At 36.7% G+C, this 20,774-nt stretch overlaps 3 protein-coding genes and 1 non-coding gene across 12 annotated transcripts in view; 3 read left to right on the forward strand and 1 right to left on the reverse strand.

The window, feature by feature from the left end:
• The window catches only part of MNAT1 (MNAT1 component of CDK activating kinase), a 240,475-nt gene extending 235,832 nt beyond the window's left edge, over positions 1–4,643 (forward strand). For 2 of the 3 annotated variants that reach the window (XM_077937996.1, XM_077937995.1), the window contains exon 9: positions 4,194–4,643. Coding sequence is in view for 2 of the 3 variants with exons in the window: in XM_077937995.1 (XP_077794121.1) it covers positions 4,194–4,314 (121 nt within the window). In the remaining variant the exon portion in view is untranslated. The remainder of the gene's footprint in view (positions 1–4,193) is intronic. The other variant, NM_001261796.1, reaches the window with a different exon arrangement.
• A 2,766-nt stretch (positions 4,644–7,409) lies between these two features.
• TRMT5 (tRNA methyltransferase 5) lies at positions 7,410–17,088 on the reverse strand. Of its 3 annotated transcripts, none has more exons than XM_028850310.2 (5): positions 16,979–17,088; positions 15,194–15,849; positions 13,464–13,588; positions 11,437–12,088; positions 7,410–11,156 (listed from the first exon to the last, which is right to left on the reverse strand). In XM_028850310.2, exons 1-5 carry the CDS (start codon positions 17,071–17,073, stop codon positions 11,071–11,073), a joined length of 1,614 nt encoding a protein of 537 aa, XP_028706143.2. In that variant the 5' UTR covers positions 17,074–17,088; the 3' UTR covers positions 7,410–11,070.
• Positions 10,308–10,413, forward strand: LOC114679784 (U6 spliceosomal RNA). The gene has a single exon (XR_003731892.1). It is a non-coding gene; the product is annotated as a U6 spliceosomal RNA (small nuclear RNA).
• Positions 17,089–17,157: 69 nt separating the features above from the next.
• The window catches only part of SLC38A6 (solute carrier family 38 member 6), a 55,397-nt gene continuing 51,780 nt past the window's right edge, over positions 17,158–20,774 (forward strand). For 3 of the 5 annotated variants that reach the window (XM_015143829.3, XM_015143830.3, XM_077941095.1), the window contains exons 1-3: positions 17,158–17,337; positions 18,432–18,562; positions 20,634–20,707. In XM_015143829.3, coding sequence (XP_014999315.2) covers positions 17,233–17,337; positions 18,432–18,562; positions 20,634–20,707 — 310 coding nt within the window. In that variant the 5' untranslated portion in view covers positions 17,158–17,232. Of the gene's footprint in view, positions 17,632–18,431; positions 18,563–20,633; positions 20,708–20,774 lie in introns of all 5 variants that reach the window. The other 2 variants (XM_015143831.3, XM_077941096.1) reach the window with 1 other exon arrangement.

Raw genomic sequence — 20,774 nt, forward strand, 5'->3', positions numbered from 1 at the left:
TAATCTCAGAGGCACTCCTATGTTAAAGAACTAAGAAAATGAAGTCTTTCTGAAGGTAAGTGTAAATTGTACCACTTTCTTTGGGAGCAAAAGCTGCAAAATATAACACAAGAAAATGACAGTGTAGGAAATCAAAATTCAGGAACAAACCTTCAAGTGTGGTTTTCTAATGCTTAATCCTATCTTACGCCCTTCTCAGGATCCATTGCTCCTTTTCCCTCCCCCTTCTCCAAGGTTTGTTTGAAAGGGATTTTGATGGGATAGGAAGGCAGCTTTAGACAGAGCATAAATTAGGGCATAAGATGTCCTTTGTACAAGAATTATCTTAGACATGCTTTCGAAAACATACTTTTTTTTGACCTTATTAAGAAAATAATCAAAGGTATGATTTTTTAAGTCTTTGAGTTTAGTCTGCTTTCAGTAAAAATAAGGTGTAGGTACCAAAATAAGCAAACCTCATTTTTACTTTCCTGGTTTCTGCTTATAAGATTTACACATATTTAAAATAAACCCATGAAAAACAGGAATAGTGTCATGGGATTGGCTAAATAGTCAGAGCAATTACCTCCAGGCTCCCAAACCCAACCAAGCTTGACTTTTGGAAATAAATTTGGCTAAGACTTCTTCCTCATTCTGTTTTATAAAGGTATACATGAAATGATACTGACTTCTGCCAGAAACCCCAGGAATCCTCTTCAGTGATGTACTTGTAATGGTCATGAAAGAATAAAAACACAGATGTGGATTAAGGTAGAAAAGTACAGAAAACACTAAATTTTCATTGTGCTGTTTCAGTGTAGCAGATTCTTTAAAATACTTTGACATGCTACAAAAAATAAAGGGTTTAAGAACATTGAGTTAAGATACTTAAAAAATAAAAGCCCACAATTGAATAACAAAAATGAACTTTGTTTTATTTTTTATTGGCATTAATGTAGGTTGCCATGGTGAAAATAGTTTGAAATACTTCACAGTAACAGTTTTGTGCAGCCCTAGAGATCAAAAACAGCAAAGTAAATAAGCAGGACTCTTAACAACTCATACTCACAGACATGTTTAATGTAAGTGATTGCTAGAAGGGAAGGTCATTTTCTTTAGTGCTATGCAAAGAAATTTTAATTGACTTGGTTTTGGCAGTGAGAATTGTACAACTTAGCATTAATAAGTCAAACTTAAAAATATTTGCTCATACTCTGGATTATGACTATGTTCAAGAAATACTATTTTCAAACACTAATCATTTAGATAACTTTTTTTACACATTTATGGCATCAACGAGTATGACTGTTTATAACATTTTACCTATAAAGCTGAACTGTTTTATATACTCTTTATGGAAACACGGCCATAAATTAAAAGATGCAACTGTTTTGAATATTTTACTGGTGGTCCTCTGTTTTCCTGCCAGCAGTGCAGCTGTTTCAGGTTTCTCAGGATAACATATAAAAAGCTGTATGCACACTGTAAGTTTATGCTCAAATTGCCAAGCCAGATATGGTATGACTCAACTTTCCCAGAAGCAAGCTGTACCAAAATGTGATGAATCAAAACAGTTAGTTGCACAGTGGTTTGTATTACAGCTATGAAAACCAATTCTCATTTATGATGGTTGGCTTTTCAAGGTTGACAAACATTCTACTGTGGTGCTTGAATTTTACCATAAGTGAACATCTATTGAGGCTAAGACTATGCTTTTCTTTTGAGGATCAGAGGAAAGGAAAGGGTGATACATCATCATCTGGTGTGCGGATAAAAATTAGCTGGAAATTTGTATCAGGAATGGAACATTTCATTTCCAAGTTACCTATAAAAATATTACTCACTTATTATTTGTATGATAGTTATTGAATTCCCTGTGAAGCCAGGTTAATTTTTAGACCTTTCTGAGGTAACTTAACATTTACTTCATTTCTCATGCATCAGAATCTTAACAGTTGATATTTTATTGTGTCTTGGAAACTAATAAGCAGATAACTTTATGGCCATGGGGTAGGTGTGGTAAATCCCTATTTAAATCCTATGCAACCTAAGGTTCTATCAAGAATTTAACAACGACTTTTTTTTTTTTTTTTTTTAAAACAGGGTCTCACTCTGTTGCCCAGGCTGGAGTGCAGTGGTGCGATCTCCGCTTACTGCAACCTCTGCCTCCCGTACTGAAGCGATTCTCTTGTCTCCCGAGTAGCTGGGATTACAGGCACCTGCCACCATGCCTGGCTACTTTTTCTATTTTTAGTAGAGACAGGGTTTCACCATGTTGGCCAGGCTGGTCTCAAACTCCTGTCCTCAGGTCATCCACCCACCTCGGCTTCCCAGAGTGCTGGGATCACAGGCATGCACCACTGCACCCAGACAACAATGACTAATTTGTAACAGTAGTCTCCAAAGTGGGATGTGTCCCAGGAGGGTATGTAAGATGCAGTATAGGGAGAAAATATTAAAATATTCATTAATTTATTTAGAGACAGAGTCTCACTCTGTCACCCAGGCTAGAGTGCAGTGTCAAAATCTTGGCTCACTGCAACCTCCACCTCCTAGGTTCAAGTGATTGTCCTGCCTCAGCCTCCTGAGTAGCTGGGATTACAGACATGTGCCACCATGCCTGGCTAAGTTTTTGTATTTTTAGTAGAGATGGGGTTTTGCCATGTTGGCCAGGCTGGTCTTGAACTTCTGACTTCAGATGATCCGCCCACCTTGGCATCCCAAAGTGCTGGGTTACATACAGGCGTGAGCTACCGCACCCAGCCAGAACTTTTATTTAAATATTTTTATTTCATCCTTTTTCTATTTATATTTTTATACTACACTTACTATATTAGTATCTTATGTATATAATTATATATAGTAAAATACTATATATAGTAAATGTATAATGTTTATAACATAAATTTACTATATATAGTATAGTATATTATAAATATATAGTAAAATTACATATATAAAATACTATTAAAAATGTTTTTTTGTTCAATATATATTAATTCTCTTCTTCCTTCCACTTTCCCCTTTCACCCTTGGCAGAGAAGCAAAGAATTGAGTTAAAACCTTTGTGGCAGTGTGAATAAATTATAGCTAATTCCAGGAACTTAGCTGCATCCTACCTTGACCCATTTTTTTCTATTGGACTCTTATATTGCTCTATATGTTTTAGTTACACAGGTTTATTAAACATGGATACAAATGAAAAACAGACTTGTTATGTTAGAAGTTTTAAGTTGCTCATGCATTAAGATTTTGACACACAGGAAGTTTGAATGAATGAGTGAAAAAGGTTCCAGGTTATTAAAATGTTCTGGTACCTGATTTATTCATTTGGCATACCAGTAATTCTAAGGTGGGTGAAGCTCCTTTACTTCCTGAAGAATCAAGGTAGTTTCTTAAACTGAGCATTAAAACAAAGCTGGAATTATTTGTTTCCAGAAGTGTTAGTAGTCATGCTAAGTTGTCCCTCTTTGGCCAGATTGCCCAATTTTTTTTTAGTCCTGTTTTGTCAAGATAGAAAGGTTTAATTGCTTTAAAAAAACAAAAACTGTGTGTGGTTGCAGAAAAAAAATTGTACTGTTATATTGTTCTTTGAGATCAATGAGACTTTTCTGTATTTACTTTTTCAGACATTATTTTGAACTCAGGCTCAGTCTCAGAGATTTCTTCAACATGTAATTTTCTAATGTTTCCTTTCCTCTAAGGAATGTGACAATATATTCTTGGAATATTGAAGTACTTTTGAAGTAACTCATATGTTTTCTCCCCTCTTCCATTTGTTTAGGTATTTAGGGCTTGATTTAAAACACATTTATGTAGATATATCAGTAATATAATAGTATTGTGATACTGTTTATTTCTTAAGCATATGCCAGGAAGGAGAGCATTAGTTAGGTGTCCAAAAATCAGCCAACAAAACAAATCAGCTCTGAAAATTGTGAAGCAGTGAATATTTTAGAATTATTTTTGAAACCTCTTTCAGAACTGTTTTTCGATCCCGTGGTAATTTGCTATGTAATTTAGTACTAGTTTAGGCACTCCATGTACAGTTGGCATGTTTCCTTTTGAAAGATAATTATTTATAATAAAAGTGTGAATATTTCGATCTCGGAATTCCTCTTTAAAACTTGAATCAGCTTTACTATTGCTTTTTAAAATGTTACCAATTTATATTTGCTTTTTATATCAATGCTACACTTCTTGTTTTGTTTTAGGTATTTAAACCATGTCAGAGCTGCCTCACCACAGGACCTTGCTGGAGGCTATACTTCTTCTCTTGCTTGTCACAGAGCACTACAGGATGCATTCAGTGGGCTTTTCTGGCAGCCCAGTTAACCATTTATAAGATTTGGACCTTGGAGCTGAACCAGTGAGCTAGCAAAAGTAAAGCAGCCTTGTAAAATTATAGCTATATGCAGCTGCACAACACAGTCCTACCACTAGCAGCTGTGTTAAAGTATTTATAAAGAGAAAATTTCAGAACTAACTTGAGGAATATAGGGGATATATATTTGTGAAAAAGAATTTTTACTTATATTTTTCAGAGGATTTGACACAATAAGCCTCATCTGATGGAAGAGAGGAATAAATAATTCACTTATGTGTGTTTGAGGTTGACAGACTTATAAAATCTTTTTAAAAAATAAAGCTATAATTTATATTAAGTTCTGTGGTTTTTCTCTTATTACAGTGTTTTACTTGAACACATTTTAAATACCATTTTGATTACAACATTTACTGTTAATATCCAAGTCTATTATTTCTTCTCATAAAATGTTCCCCCTTTTCCTAATGTCTTGTTAATACTAGTCCAGACAAGTGGATATATTTCCTTTGACCAAGTTATGGCAAGAAAAACCTGACCCATGATAATGTCATTCCCTCAATACTAAGAACTCAATGCCTGTTTTAAGCAGTGGAAAATGAGGCAAACCTTGATCAAGGTGTTATAGTTCCCAGCTGTGAGCCACACTAAGGATAAAACAGAGCCCAGCATTAACCTGCTTTAATGACACATTCAAAGAAGTAAGTTAATAAAATTTAATACTTAAATGACACGTTTCACCTCCAATGTAAGCTCATTTTATGATGAATCCTTTGGAGACTGGAGAAGGTACATTTTAAGTACAATTCCCCATGTATAAATTGTATACTTATGCAGTTTTTTGTTGAAACTTCAAAGGCTTTTATTACCAGGGTTTTGCTTAAAGAGTTTAGATATGAATAGGATGCTATTTGCAGCATCTCAACCTTGTATGAGTCTGTTACACAGAGCATTGGATATGGGATATAGTTTCTTAAGGAAATTAAGGGATTTCCTATCAAATCTCTAATATAACAGATACTAGTTTTATGGGTAGAAACTTAGGTGAAACAACACTTGTGGTTACATTAGGATGGACTATCCATATGTAACAACTCCATCTTATGTTACTAAGCAGGTATTAATTTTAGCAATATATCTTCAACTTTATTGTACTTCTAACTATCTCTAATAAATGAGAAAACCAAGGCATCAAATAATTGAGTAGACAAAGATCATATTCACAAGTTAGTAAAAAGCCAGAATTAGAATACAGACTTTTTTTTTTTTTAAATCGAAGTCCAATTCCATCTACATTCTACCAGACTGCATATCCTATTCCTGTATCTATTAGGTATTCCCAACTGAGGATTAGTGTTTTAAGTACAGTCTATAAATCTCTTCAAAGAATAGTTAGAACATTGAATGTAGAGTTAAGGCTTTGCAGCAGCCAATTGAAAAAATTAGGAATCCAGTATTTTGAAAAGAAACACTACTGCTTGTTCTCATACCTTTTATAAATGTATTTTAAAAAGAATGAACTAATTAATAAAATGTATCAAAGGCTTTTAAGATTTGTTTTGAGCCTGCCTTATTGTGCAAATTGCATGCACCTGGTTTGGCAAATAAATTCCAAAACCTTTATACATTTGTAAATATTTTGCAGTTGCTATTGCTGTACTTAGTTCCATAGGCCAAATTTAGAAGTTAACTGACCTTATTTGATCAAAGGGAATGGTGAAAAATAACTTAGTGACAATTCACTGAGGTTTAGTGAATTCACTGAAACATTCTAAATTGATGTGCTTATCCCCTACCATCCGAGTGATTTACTCTCAGAGACAAAGGCTGTACATATCTTTCATCTACATAAGTCTTCAAGTATTTTATGAGTACAGAAGTAACAGTTAACAACTACCGTATTACCTGTGTCCCAGGCACTGTGCTTCATGCTTTGTGTATTACCTAATCCTCAAAACAGTTCTACTAGTATTTTCTCCATTTTAACAGATGAAGAAGCTGAGACAGAGGTTAGGTAAGTTGCCAACAGTCATATAACTTAAAAATAGCAGAGCTGGGATTTGAACTCAGGCAGCCAGACTCCAGAAGCCATGCTCTAGAGATGACCGTCAAACAACTGCTATGCTAAAACTAGTCCTGGGTAGTCGAACTTCATAAGACTTCCAGGAAGTTCTACAGATCAAGTATTTAGATCTTTTATGGAATATAAATGACATCAACTAAATGATCTTGTTGATGTCCTAAGAGAAGTTCTGAGAAATTCATGATGTAGAAAATGATTTTACTAATAACTATACTCCCTCTTAAGCAGATATTAATGGTACAGAATACATTTACATCATAGTTAGTATACATGATTACTTAGTATTCCTTAATTTGATTCAATGAATATTTCACCTATGCTTCTCTTAGAAGTTGTCTTTAGGCTGTCAACAGGTTGTCAGATAATTATTTAAAATCCAATTAAGGTGGTAGAAAACCTGTCAAAAAGTTAACAAAATTAAAAATTGTATCTAATGAGCTTTCCAGCTTTCCAGCTGTCATTTTCTAGTAGATTCATCAGGAATTCATGTACTAGGTATCATATCTGAAAGTTTAGGGTAGAGCTGGATTTAAATAATGAATAATCACATATTCACTTATCCACTCTGAAAGAAAAGGGGGAAGTTAAAAAGTTAGTAGATACATTCAGGGATTCTGTTTTCTTTACAATTACATATTACATATTTTGTCCAGAGTAACTAAATGGAGACAAGAGTCTTACTACTTTACATGTATGAATAAGAACATCATTTGTACTCATACTTTATAACCTAGGACATCAATGTAAACTTGGGTTGTTTCAAAACAATTTGAATTAAGTAAGGAATGAGTGCTCAAGTTCATTACATCCCTATACTGCTTACTATTTATTGCCTTCATTTCTTTACAGGACCTGCCAGACTTCTGAAAGCATTTGAATTTGGAATTAATGATCTAGATTAGGGTTCTTAAACATTTTCTGTAGGGCCAGATAGTAAATATTTTAGGCTTTGCAGGGTAACAAGCAAAATCGAGGATATTATGTAGGTACTTACAGAACAAGCTAAAACAAATTGCCACACTGTTTTTTTCTTTCAAACTGTATCCAGCTTTATTAAAGATACTTTCCATAAACAATCATGGTATTTCAGGCAGGACATGGGCATACAGTCATTAACAGTATACAACAACTTTCAAATTCTCTTCTTCAATGGACTATCAAAAATCAGCCGCTATAAAACCCAATGAAGTCTTCATCTGATGCTCTGAACAGGGAAAGTTTAGAGTGACAGTTGACATTTTACATTTAGCATGTTGTTTAGCAACTTTTCACAAGCCAACCCTGACTTTCAGGAAGTGAAATGAAAATGGCAGGATTTATCTGAAGATCCACAATCTAGAAACGGAACCACTCCTCTTTTGACAGGTGCCATCTCAGTGGCATCACTGGAAAGTCCAGATTGCCAGACACACTGGTAACCAATGACTGGGGGTCAGGTCCCAACAGATGTCTGGGCTTAAGGGAGTTAAGTCTATGCTGAAAGATGGAAAGGGAAAAGAAGACATAAAAACGATTTGTTTTTCCATACCATAAGGCTTTTGTGCCAAGGTGGCCATGTGTGTCAAAGTCAGGGAATCCCTCCTCCTGGGAGTCAGGAGGAAGTCTCTCAAAACTAGAAGGGAAAGGTGTTTTCCCCACATCAATCCAGCTTCAGAGACATTCTATTAGTGACATATGCCCCTTCCCCACAAAACAACAATGAAGTGTTCTGTGTGCTAACAACATAGCTTAAAAAAGGTAAAATTCTGCATTTTTATAAAACTTGATAAAGAATAGTATTTCAAACCGTACAGTCACCAGAAGTACACAGCTATCAAAAATGCACACACTTCACCTGGGATCTCCAGCTCCTTCCCCCTCCTTGGCAGCATCAGCTTTTCCCTTTTTCCCTTTGGGTACTTCTCCCTTCTTTGCAGGGGCCTTTTTAGGCTTGGACTCTGGCTTTGGAAGAGCAGGTTTAGCAGACAACCTCGCAGATCTTCTCTGTGGTTCGTCCTTCACCTTGGCTTTATCTCCTTTAGCATCCCCTTCAGTCTTTCTCTTGGGCGTGGTGGCAGTAGCAACGGCAGTGGGATGTGGGTGCTGGGTGCGGGACGCAGCAGCGCGCGGGCTTTGGTCGGTCTAGGGGTATCATTCTTGCCTCTTCTTCACACTGCTCCTACACTTTTTAATTGACAACATTCAAAATATAGTCCAATATTTTGTAATGCCTTTTTTGGTGAGAATAACATTGCCTTTAATTAGGGTTCTAAGTAAGTGTTCCCTGTGATCAAAATCATTTGTAAATTATTGCCTATTAATGGTTATCATTAACCATTATTAACCATTAATACTAATGGTAATGAGATTTTACACATTTCATCTTTAAAAATGTCTTCTCATACAGACAGGTATTGCCAAATACTGCTATCAATCCAGGAGCAGATGAAATTAACTGAGTATATTCATCACTTGAAAAGCATTTGTAAAATTCTATTAGATTTCTTCCTTTGAAATTTGCCTGTTAGCATGTCATTATTTTAATCACTTCTTACCGAAAATTAGGTTGAATCGCCTCAATTGCAGTTAAATAGATTTTGAAATAGGGAAATTTCCTTTGCACTTGCACCCAGGTTCCTAAAAATGCTGAACTCGGAAAAGATATTCACTACAATTTGTGAGAATGGAAATCTCGTTTCTTGTTTTAACTTTTGATAGTATGACAAATGTGTAAGGATATTGTGCTTCAAATATTGTGATTCAAATATCGATTGTCAAAATGACTGTATCATGGTATGTTTCATATTAAAGTTGTTTTGCCTTGTGTTTTAGGCCATTCTTGCATTGCTATAAAGAAATACCTGATACTGGGTAATTTGTAAGAAAAGAGGTGTAATTGGCTCATGGTTCTGCAGGCTATAGGAAGCATAGCACTGTCATCTGCTTCTGGGGAGGCCTCAGGAAGCTTTTACTCATGGCAGAAGGCAAAATAGGAGCAGGCACTTCACATGGCAAAGGCAGGAGTAAGAATGTGTGGGGGGCGAGTGCCACATACTTTTAAATAACCAGATCTCATAACTCATTGTGAGGACACCACCAAGGGGATGGTGCTAAACCATTCACGAGGGCCACATGTAAGTGCTCACGCCTGTAACCCTAACACTTTGGGAAGCCGAGATGGGAAGATCTCAAGCCTAGGAGTTCAAGGCTACATTGAGCTGTGACTGTGTCTCTACACTCCAACCTGGGCAACAGAGCAAGACCCTGTTTCTAAGTAAAAATAAAGAGTCAAAGAACCATCTAGAATCATTTCCTTTTTTAAGTGACTATTTATGTTGCTTTCAATGTCCTTAACTCTTTGAGCAACTGTTCTTGCCAAAGGCCAGTAATCTTAAGTTTATTTTCTCTGGACATATTGAGCTGCTGCATCCAAACATAATTAATTCACACCATCAATAAATGGCTTTCTTTGCTTGGCTAACAACTGATTCACTTACTTTGGTTGCAGTCTCATTTTCATTTTGTGAAGAAATTCTGCTTTGATATTTCCATTTTACATTTTCTAATTTTTCTGACAGTTGCTTGCCTGTGAGTTGGGAATACTGTGATGAGTGGTTTGTTTAGTAATGTCAATGGTTATTTTATTCTTTTAGCTTAGCTATAGATGCTTTGTCATCGAATTCAACATTAAAATAATTCACACCCTACTGTACCTTGAAAGTACAACAAAGTCCACTTTTCTTGTTTTGCTATAATAGATATGTTCTGGTAATAAAAAATAAAATGTGGGTTCACGTGATATACATGGCACTCAAAATGCTGTTGTTACAACCACGTCAGTGATTTGTGATGTGCCAAACAGCAGTGTGAAGTGATGACAGTGACATTCAGTGTGTGTTGCAACCACACTCAACTCTGCTGTTGTTCAAGAAAGCAGCTGCAGTCCTCACTTCAGCAGCACATATACTAAAAAACTGGAATGGTACAGAGATCAGCATGGTCCCTGCGCAAGGATGACACGCAAATTCATGAAGCGTTCCATATTAAAAACAAAAAGCAGCAGCAGCAGATATGTAAACAAATGAGCATGCTATGTTCCAATCAAACTTTATGAACTCTGAAACTCTTAATTTCATACAATTCTTTTTAATTTTTAAAACTGATACATAATAGATGCCATACAATTTTCACATGTCACAAAATGTTCTCTTATTTTTCAACCAATGGAAAATGTAAGAACATTATTAGGCCACAGGCCATATGAAAACAGGTGGTGGGCCAGATTTGGCCTGCAGGATGTAGTTTGCCTGCCCTGTTCTAAATAATTCCATTTTTTATTACTTTTATGGTGATAGTTAATCGGCAGTAAAGGAGTAGTTATGTAAAGGACAACTATAAAGTGGTGTTAGTAACTTCTTAGTCAGTACTCAATCACCCTGCCTTCAAAAGTGATTTTCCCTGAGAGAAAATATTTATTCATTTTTAATAAAAATTAGATATGTTATAAAATAATTGTATATTCTAATTTAGATAATAGGGAATGTGTTTGGTAGACTTAAAGTTTAATTGGTAATCCTCAATTTATAAAATAAGGCAAAGTATAAGGGTTCAATAGTAAAAACTGAACACTAAAATTTTATTAAATAATACACATTATATTTCACTACATGTAAGTCTGGTAGGGAGATGGAGAAAACATTTCCAATTAAGTGTTTGAAGCAATTTGTGTTTTTTCGTCTGAAAAGGCTTCAGCTGTCCTCTGCCGTTTAAGAGGTGGATCTTCATGATTCTCTGTAACAAATCCAGAAAACCTATTTTAGGTAAGATATTAGCAGTTGAAAATACTCTTTAAAAAACAAACAATATAGGCATTTTTAATCTAGTCAACTTAGACATGAAATAACATTCTTGCAGATTTACTATTTTAATGAAATAGCCTTCTGTTAAGACTGAACTAACAGAGTAGCTTTGTATTAGACTGAACTAATACTGCATTAAAATTTGTAAAACTGGGAGAACTAGTCACAATTGAACAGTAAGGTTTACATCTAATTTCCCAGAAACTGCTCACCTGGATTTTTGGTCTGGTTCTTGTAGAGTACAGCAGCAGGAATCTGAAAGGTGATGCACAGCATTTCCTTGTTTGGGGCCACATTTCTTACCAGGTGAACTGAACTGCATGCCTCCAGAGAAATGCCTAACACAGCTCCAGCCCTTTGCCGAACATCCTTAGCAGGGTTAGCATCTTTGGAAAAGCTGTAACAGTGCACTATGGGAAGGAACTCATTGCTGCATGGCTGTCCATCTAAAAGCCATTTGAAAGCACTAAGAAACTCTATAGCTTTTGCTGGCAAGTTCATGACAATGTGCACAGAGGGTTTTCTTTCTTTTGACAGACTCAGCAGCTGTATTAACTCTTCTTTGACTGGTCCTTGGAGGAAGTCTTTCCCATCCAAGTTGAAGATTTTCACTTTTTGGTCCACTTTATTTAATTTACAGTTGTGCAACAGCCATTTATGAGATTCAGGATTGAGATCATTGGCAAATACAGTGCAGTTTTTCTTTGCTACTGGAATGGCAAAGGGCCCAACCCCAGCAAAAACATCAAATAGGACATCCCCAGCCTTGAGAAGCTCTGTGATACGGCTGTGTTCTGTAGACAGACGGGGATTCCAATAGACTTTTGAAAAATCAAATTCATAGGTATACTTGTTTTCTCGAACCTGAAAAAAGGTGTTATGCTTTTGGTTAATCTCCTTGGTCCTAAATCCTAACCATTGATATTGGATAGGTGTGTAAACACACAGGCAAACACATACACATTTAAATTTACTACTGTAAGAGCCAAACAACAGTGCCTTTATAGGCATTTTAATTAGATTCCTGGTGTTTATGCTATTCCTAGGGCCAGTTAATATACTGCATTAGACTTCTTCGTGAGAAAAAGTCATCTCTTTAAAGGCAAGTGGCTCTCTATCTCAATCCTATAGGGCCATGGCCATAAAGTAGTTACCATATCACATGAGGAATTTTTCAGACAGGCCAATTAACTGGCTTAATTATACTCTTATGTCACCAGATAGACAAGACCTAAAATTTTGAAACAACACACTACCCATATCTTCATGGTGGGTAGCCAAGTTGCAGACAGTACTTCTATGCAGTAAACAAGCTTCCCTCCTTATTTAGTTTTGTGTTTGTAAAAGGGAGCCATGGTAAATGTGTCACTGAATTTTGAGGTATTTTAGTATGTTTTCAGACAGCTACTTGAACTTTGCAAATTTTATGTCTATAAATTAGAGTCAGTGTATAGAATGAATCATTCCCAGATTCTCTTTCCCAAATTTGGGTTTTCGTGGGTAAACTAAATATATACAGTGAAGCTAATTCTTGAACAAAAGACTTTTTAACATTTCTTTTGGGTTTATTGTAGTAGACACCTTATAAAACAGAAAATAAAACTTAAGTTACAGTCATGGAGTATGACCTCAGCCATCATCTTAAACTCATTAATATGTGGATGAAGAACCAAGGCCAGAAAGTTCCTAAGTTCTATAAATCTAATAGATACATCTTCCATCTTTTGCTTTCCAGGACCTTAATTCCCAATTTGTATGTATTTTTTTTTTCCTCCTCCCAACCATATCAGATGCTTCTGGCCAAATTATTAAGATTACAGAGGTGGAAATGTTTCTGCAGATTTCTGCCAACTAAAAGTCTTTCTGGGTATAACCTAGAAGATTTAAATATATTTCGAGAACTATTTGATACATACTGTTCTATAACTTGCTTTTTATCACTTATATTGCTTTCTGGGAATTGTCCATTGTCAACCTATCAATGGACAACTTATTTTAACAAATATGCAGCTAAAAAAACTTTAGTGATGGAAATATTCCATCGTATCACTGTATGAGAATTTAACCAATTCTGCTGAAAAGGCTTTATCAATGTTATTCCATCAATAGCATATATAAGTGATCACATTCTCACATACTCATCAACACTGGCTGTTATAAGTATTTTAAATCTTTGTCATCTATTCTGATTCTAAACATTATATTGATATACATCTTACTTGGAGATAATAAAATATACCTTTGTCATCATGTTCTGCTCTCCAGATAGCACTTCCATATGGAAATTACGGTACATATTGTCAATATTATTTATTTTATTTACTGCTGAGGTGATTCCTGGATTTTTGTCAATCATAACCTGGCCTAAAAGAAAAAATGAAAATCCATAAACTGCCTATTGGTTGCAAAATAAAAGCTAAAATTGTTAATATGAAACAGAAATGAGTTGTATTTCTTTTGGTTGATAGGTTGATAAAGAGTGCACCTACTGTGTGTAATGTGGCATGCAATTTAAAAAATTCAACAGATGACTAAAGTTAATGTCTGACAGTCGCCAATACACACACACACAAAATGTTGGGTACATTTTTAAAGAAAACATTTTGAGGAGTTTGGGTCTACCTAATGTTTTTTCCATGTTTCACTGAATCTTTTCAAATGAGCCAATAAACAAGGAACCAAAAAGGTAGATCACAGGGAATTGGGAAAGAATGGAAAGAGATGTAAAGAACCCTGGCAACAAATGGACTCAGAAAACAGTAAAACATCTGCCGGTTCCAGTGGCCTCAAGCCAAATGTCTGTTTTACTGTGGCTTTGGAACAAATGCCCCCACTTTAGAAATACATGCCAGCAAAACAATGTTTCCTCAAAAAAAAAAAAAAAGCAGATTCTTTAGAGTCCTATCTAAATTAAATGTTCATTTACTTCAGAGCAGAAAAGCTACAGAACTGGCATACTCATGGCCTTTTGATGAATCTATTTTTTTAGTTAGCACTTTAAAAAACTTATAAAAATCTATATGCTATTTCATTGCCTAACTTGACTTGTAAATCAGCACACAGTACCCAATTATACAATATCCTGAAATACAACCAGCATTTGTCCAATTTCTGATAATCAGATACTTGTTTTTTAATATAATATCAATAAACAAATTAATCATTGTTCTTACCGTGTCTGCTTCATGTATCTGAACTCAACTTTTAAGGTATGGAATTTAGTTTGAAATGAGGAATGAAATTTATAAATTTTTAAAAACTAATCTGAAGGTCTATAGTAAAAGCTTTAAAATTACTACTGTATGAAAATGTTTCACTTTTAATATATGAGTGCCTCTATGAAAGAAAGCTTATAAAATGGGAATGCCAGAGGAATGTTTGAGTTAGGGTAGGCAGTGCCTCATAGGAAAGCCTAGACTTGATATTTGTACCCAGTCACAATTACAAGGATCTGTTTAAGTATTTATGTTACCACTATCCATTATTACTCCATTCATCAATAAAAACAAAAGAAATGTGTAACAGGACAGTATGGTGCTTGACATATTGTAGAGGCTCAATTGGTTGAATCAATGAAAGCATAAGTAAACATCTTGCACTTTTGACTATAAAGTACCCAAATTTATGAAACCTAGTATTTAACATAGCCCTGAAGGCCTAACAAGTCTTGTGTACCAAAAAGATCTCTCCTCAATGTAGCTGCCAAAGCATGTGATTCAAGTTTAATCTACACTGATGTACTGGTGTACACAAAAGCCTGGACCAATATTTGGAACCTGCTATGATTCTAAAGAAGATATTCCAAAATGGCCCTTAAAAGAGGGTATATAGCTCAAGATCTAGCTTAAAGTTAACATGACAAAATGTTCTGCCTCTGTAACTTGGTGTTAAAAAAAATAATTTTTAAAGCTAAAATTAACAATTTGCAAATTCCCTTCAAATACATGAATATTACTATGACACACGTACCAATTAACTGTTTGAAAGGCAGTTGATGATCTCGAAGGTTCAGGTGTGCAATATGTCCAACTCTGCTAAATCCTGAAGTTACATCTTGACCTTCAGGAAGCACAGCTCTCAAGATTTCTTCTGACTTAAAGTTTTCATATGTTAGTTCCAAATTATATTTAGAGATCTGTGGACTGACATTAAGCTGCTCTAAAACACTGAGTTCTGCTTTTTCAAAGGAATCATGAGTAAATATTTTATAGGGATCCAACAAGATTAGTCTACTTTCTTTATCTTCTGGATCTTCAATCACACGTTTTATGCCTGGGCGCTGCAACGCTGCCCTTCTTAGGGATCGCATCAATCTACTGACTATTTCTTTCCTCACTTTAAGCACTGGAATGTTGACTGTCTTTTTAAAAGCTGTTCTATCAAGTTTTGTCATGCCTCGGACATCAGAGGGTGGTGAAAACAATTCAGAGTCTCTCTCATGTGTTTCTATTTCTGGCATGGTTGAGAATCTTTTTCTTTGACCCAGTAAGAAAATACCAGGTGATTCCAAAAGCGTCTGTGTCAGGGATGTCCAAGCTAGTGGAATCAACGATTTTGATTCAGTTATGCTATGGCGTTCCAGTTTCAGAAGTCTTCTTGAGAATCCAAATGGCCTCCATAAGATCCTTAAAAAATAAAAAAAAATTCACACACGACAGCTTTTGAGAATAAAAATCTAAATTCTACTATCTCAAATAACCTGCTAAATGCTGTCAAAACGTTTGGTGGTGTGTGGGAAGTATACTATCTTTTCCAGAACAGGATGACTTTTTCAGGAAGTCATATTAATGGTAGATAATAGTGGTATATATTAAATTTACACTTTCAATCCACTGCTGCCAGTTCAGAGGGCTTAGTGATCCATCAGCCATACTCAATGATCCTCTTCACCCACAATTTTCTAGATAATACATTTGGGATTGGAAGGCTGAAATATGAGTTAAATGGTCATCTGTAAATGAAATAGTCATTATACACGACCATTACTAGTGGCGATATTTATTAGGATAGTTTCATGGGTGCTTATTGTGTCAGATGCTGCGCTAAATGCTTTATGTACATTATCAATCTTGGGAGGTGTGCAGTACTGCACCCTCATTTTGTAAATGAGTAAACGAAAGCTCAGAAGTAAGGTAACCCATCCAAAGTCTCCCAACTGGTTAGTGGCTAAGCATGGATTAAAACCTAGTTTTGGCTGACTTCGGTGCTTGTGTTCTTAATATATCGCTCTGTTGTTTGTTTTGGATGCTTTACTGCCACGTGTCCTGCCTTTAACTAGAGGCTTCTGTATTTGAGGACGAGAGCTTTGCTGAGTGTTATATGCATAGTATCAGTTATTCACTGTCTTCTAAAATACCAAAGAATTTTGTAAAAAAAAAATACTTGTAAGGGGAAAGGGCCGTGTCCCAGAATCCTGTAAAGCAACGAAGTCTTTCACCGTCAGAGATCAAATTAGGTCCAAATGGGTGACCCTGGATAAATTACTATGAGTCTCGGTTTTCCCATCAGTAAAATGTGTCGAAAGGCTTTTGAAACATTCCTTACTATCCAGTACCTCGAATCTAAGCTCAGCACCTAGGCGGGTGGGTGACCTCACGATGTTTTTGTGCCCTGGCAGCACGAGGCGGAAAGCAGCCCTGGGCGGGCTGGTACCTCCCCTGGACCATTAGCCTCTAACGAGGCCGCCACCTTACCAAAGCACCATTCCAATTCCCCAAGTCGCTCTGCAGCTGGATCCACGAGCCGACTCCCCACCTCCGGCTCCGGTACCGATCGGATGTGGGTCGCCAGTGGATGAGTTGGTCTTCTATGACATCATCACTGTTCGCCGCGGAGAGGGCGAGCGTCATCAGATCACGTCCACTCGCTACTCTCCTTCCCGGCCCTGGTGAAGTACGGAACGCCGGAAGGGCCGGGCTCAAAGCTCCGCCTCTGGCGCGACCGACTACCGGAGCGCAGGGCAGAGGTAAAGGCTCGCAGATGGACCTGGTAGTCAGCTGGAGAGCAGCATGGAGGCGTCCTGGGGGAGCGTCAACGCTGAGCGGGGCTGGTATGTCTCTGCCCAGCAGCCTGAAGAAGCGGAGGCCGAAGAGTTGAGTCCGTTGCTAAGCAACGTAAGTGAACTCTGTTCGCTTCCTGGCGCTGACACCCGCCGACTTCCCTCAAGTGCCTGCCAAATAAGACCCAGAAAAGGAGGACCGCACCGGGAAGGGAGAGATGCTGGAGCCTGAACCCTGGGGGATGGGGCCCGAAAGCAGCCGCCGAGATTCAGATGAGATTGGCGCAGTTATGAATGTGATAGCAGCATAGCATACTCTAGAAAGAAAAGATGAAAAGCGTCGGGTGGAAGAGATGCAGCGTTTAGTGCATGATGGGATGAGCGGCCCTAGGATTATGTACTCACTGCTGTTAGTATCTTTGTCACCTTATTTTCTCCACCAGTCTCGTGAGGTCTTTGCAAGAGTCACAGGATTTTCCTTTTCCGACTTAGTCATGGAGGGAGGGAGAGTAATAAGCATTTTAATACAGAAATTCTTAGCGGCAGAATGGAAGTGGCTTGATAGTAAGGGTATAGCACGTTCCTGACCCTAAAGCCTGTGCAGTGGGCACTCCGCTTTTTAACTCGAGTCCTAGGCACTGTTCTCAGGACTTTATTCCCAATGCTATTTGTGGGGAGGGGGATGTTTTCAGGGATACCGCCAGAACAACGTGAATTGCTTCTATTTATAATATTGTCGTTGCAAGGTATTCCTGACCATCCTTCCAGTTTGGTAGAACTGATTCATTAGATATATAAGTAGAGATTAGTTGTGCAGTCCGAGAAATTGAGGAGGAACAACTGTCCACGGCAGTCCCAGGTTGACTCAGCAATTCTTTAGTAATCACATGAGTTGAGGCCATATCCCTCCTCTCCCTCCCCACCCCATTCCTGTCCTATCTTCATTTCTTGCAGTCACAAGGTTAGTCATGGCCCTTCCTGAACCCTGCCTGTCTTGTGTACTGGTGGAAACCCTAGATTCCTGGAGCTGCACTAGTGGGAGGTGGGAAGGAAAGGAAAGGAAACTAGTGTTGGTTAAGCAACTAATATGTCATACAAAGCCTGGTGGTTTGCAGCTTTTTTCCATAATCTTTCATTTATGGAATTTCTTCACGAAATTTTAACTTCACCATCCAAACATTTAACATTACTAAATTTGTGTGCTTACAGGAACTTCACAGACAGCGATCCCCGGGTGTTTCATTTGGTTTATCAGTGTTTAATTTGATGAATGCCATCATGGGAAGTGGCATCCTTGGCTTAGCTTTTATTATGGCTAATACTGGTATCCTTGGATTTAGGTGAGTCTTCATATTTTACCATCACATTTTTTTTCCATTTTGATAATATACTGAGAAACAGAGAGAGAGAGAGGTATTCCAGAAGCTGCTATTATCCAATTTCTAATTAAGTTATTTCTGGGGTTTTAGCATTTTTCTTGCTATTCTTGTTGCTAGTCTGTACCTTGGAGGGATACCACATAGCTTCTTAAATACAAAAGTGTGACTAGTTTTTAAAAACGGGAAATTGATCCACATTTCATTTATAATGAAATATGCCACTTAAGAGTAGCATATTCATTGTGTCTCCTTGGCCAAAGTGAATCAAAGCCATGCAGATTAACTTCCAAATAGCAGTTTTGTGAGTGCAAATACAACACATAATCTTTTCATTCCTCGCTCTCTCTTTGTATTGTTAAGTAGCCTTATTTCACTTTCTGAGGCTAGGCGTGTGTTTTGTGCCTGTTCTTTTTTATGTTTCAGAACTTGGCTTGTAGGCCAATTTGCCCAAAATAGAAGACAATCCTGGATATTCTGTGCTCTCATAGTACTTTGTATATTCATTTTGTTATTATAATTGTTACAATGATATGTTTGAAGATTAATAGTCCCACTTAACTGAAATCCATTATAACTGGAGGTCAAGGCAGGCGGATCACTGGAGCCCAGGAGTTTGAGACCAACCTGGGCAAGATGGTGAAACCCCATCTCTGCCAAAAATACAAAAGTTAGTTTAGTGTGGTGGAGTGTGCCTGTAGTTCCTAGCTACTTGGGAGGATTGCTTGAACCTGAGAGGTTGAGGCTGCAGCGAGCCATGATCGGGCCACTGCACTCCAGCCTGGGTGACAGAGGGAGATCCTGTCTAAAAAATTAAAAAAATAGAAAAAATCCTTTGTAACTGGACCTTATCCTTAGCATCTAGCACCACAAGGCTAATAGAATGAATGAATGACAAGTTGGCTTTGTTTGTCAGTAGAAGCAGATCTATTTACTAGAAACTTTAAAATGCCTAGAGAGTCTCTTTTAGGTTTATTTCCTGCTTTTATTCCAAATTTTTTGATAAGCAAAGCAACTTTTAAGTAACCCACCTTGCTTTTATTATGGAATGTATTCAAAAACTTTCATTATTTTTAAAATTAAAAACTATATGTGACACCTTAAGCAAGACATAGAGGACTTGTTTTTGGTTCTCTTTGAAAAATCATAATTTATGCACCAGGGTTTACATGCAATATATACTGCTGAATGTGTGCCCACCTAGTCATATCAACCATCATTTTTGGTGATGCTAAACTCTTATTTTGTGAAGTTCCTGATGTCAGTTTAATGACATGTGTACTTTTACCTCTCAATTTTGTTATTTATTAACAAGTATTAACTGGACCATAGAGAGAAAATTTCTTCAATGACCGGGGCAGTTCATTGGGGATAGCTGTATAGAAGCTTGTCCTGCCGGTGTGAATAGGAAAAAATCTGAGTTTTTTCTTTCACACTGTTGGTGAGAGGACCTCAATCATTACATTGTTTGCACATTTTTCAAATTGCATCATTAGAGGTATGTTAACTACATTGGTTTAGTTTGGTTTGGAGAGTGTGTGTGTTTAATAGATGCTAGAAAATACAGTCTAAATAAATCTTAAATACACCTTAATAAGGTGAAGGTGTGATAAGGAGGTCCACATCACTGGAAGTAGAGAGGGGAAGGGAAAAAGAGAAGACAATGAGATTACATAAGTAAAACTTCTACTTAGACTCAAAATAAGAAGAAAACCAGTCATAAAAGGGAAATATTACAATATTATTTAATGGCTGATTCAGCAGTCAGCAGACAATAATGCAAAATGTGGAAGTTTGCTTGTATTTTAAATAAGTTTGGTTTTTATTTCTTTTTTGATTTCAAAATCAGTATATTTTCATTTAAATAAAATGTGGTAAATACAAAAAAGTAGAAAAGTATCTTCTTAATTTCCTAAATGAACATAATTCAACTACTCAGAGATAGTTCCTGTGAATATTTGACTGTTAAGAAATTTGTTTTGTAAAAAAGACAAACTTTTGGGAGGATTTGACCAGGTGTTCTTTTATGTTGTAGCTTCTTGCTGCTGACAGTTGCTCTCCTGGCTTCTTACTCAGTCCATCTTCTGCTTAGTATGTGTATTCAGACAGGTAAGTAAAAATATTATGCTGCTTCATTTAATAAAGCAGTCCCTTGAGTTTGTATCTACATATAGAA

This window comes from Macaca mulatta, chromosome 7 (assembly GCF_049350105.2).
Source record: "Macaca mulatta isolate MMU2019108-1 chromosome 7, T2T-MMU8v2.0, whole genome shotgun sequence".
Lineage (NCBI taxonomy): Eukaryota > Metazoa > Chordata > Mammalia > Primates > Cercopithecidae > Macaca > Macaca mulatta.

Coding starts and splice junctions, on each gene's coding strand:
- TRMT5 (XM_028850310.2), bottom strand. CDS start 17,073: ATGACGCTCGCCCTCTCCGCGGCGAACAGTGATGATGTCATAGAAGAC. Junction 15,850..16,978: donor GATCGGTACCGGAGCCGGAG/GTGGGGAGTCGG, acceptor TTATTTTTTAAG/GATCTTATGGAGGCCATTTG. Junction 12,089..13,463: donor AGCAGAACATGATGACAAAG/GTATATTTTATT, acceptor ACCTTTTTTCAG/GTTCGAGAAAACAAGTATAC.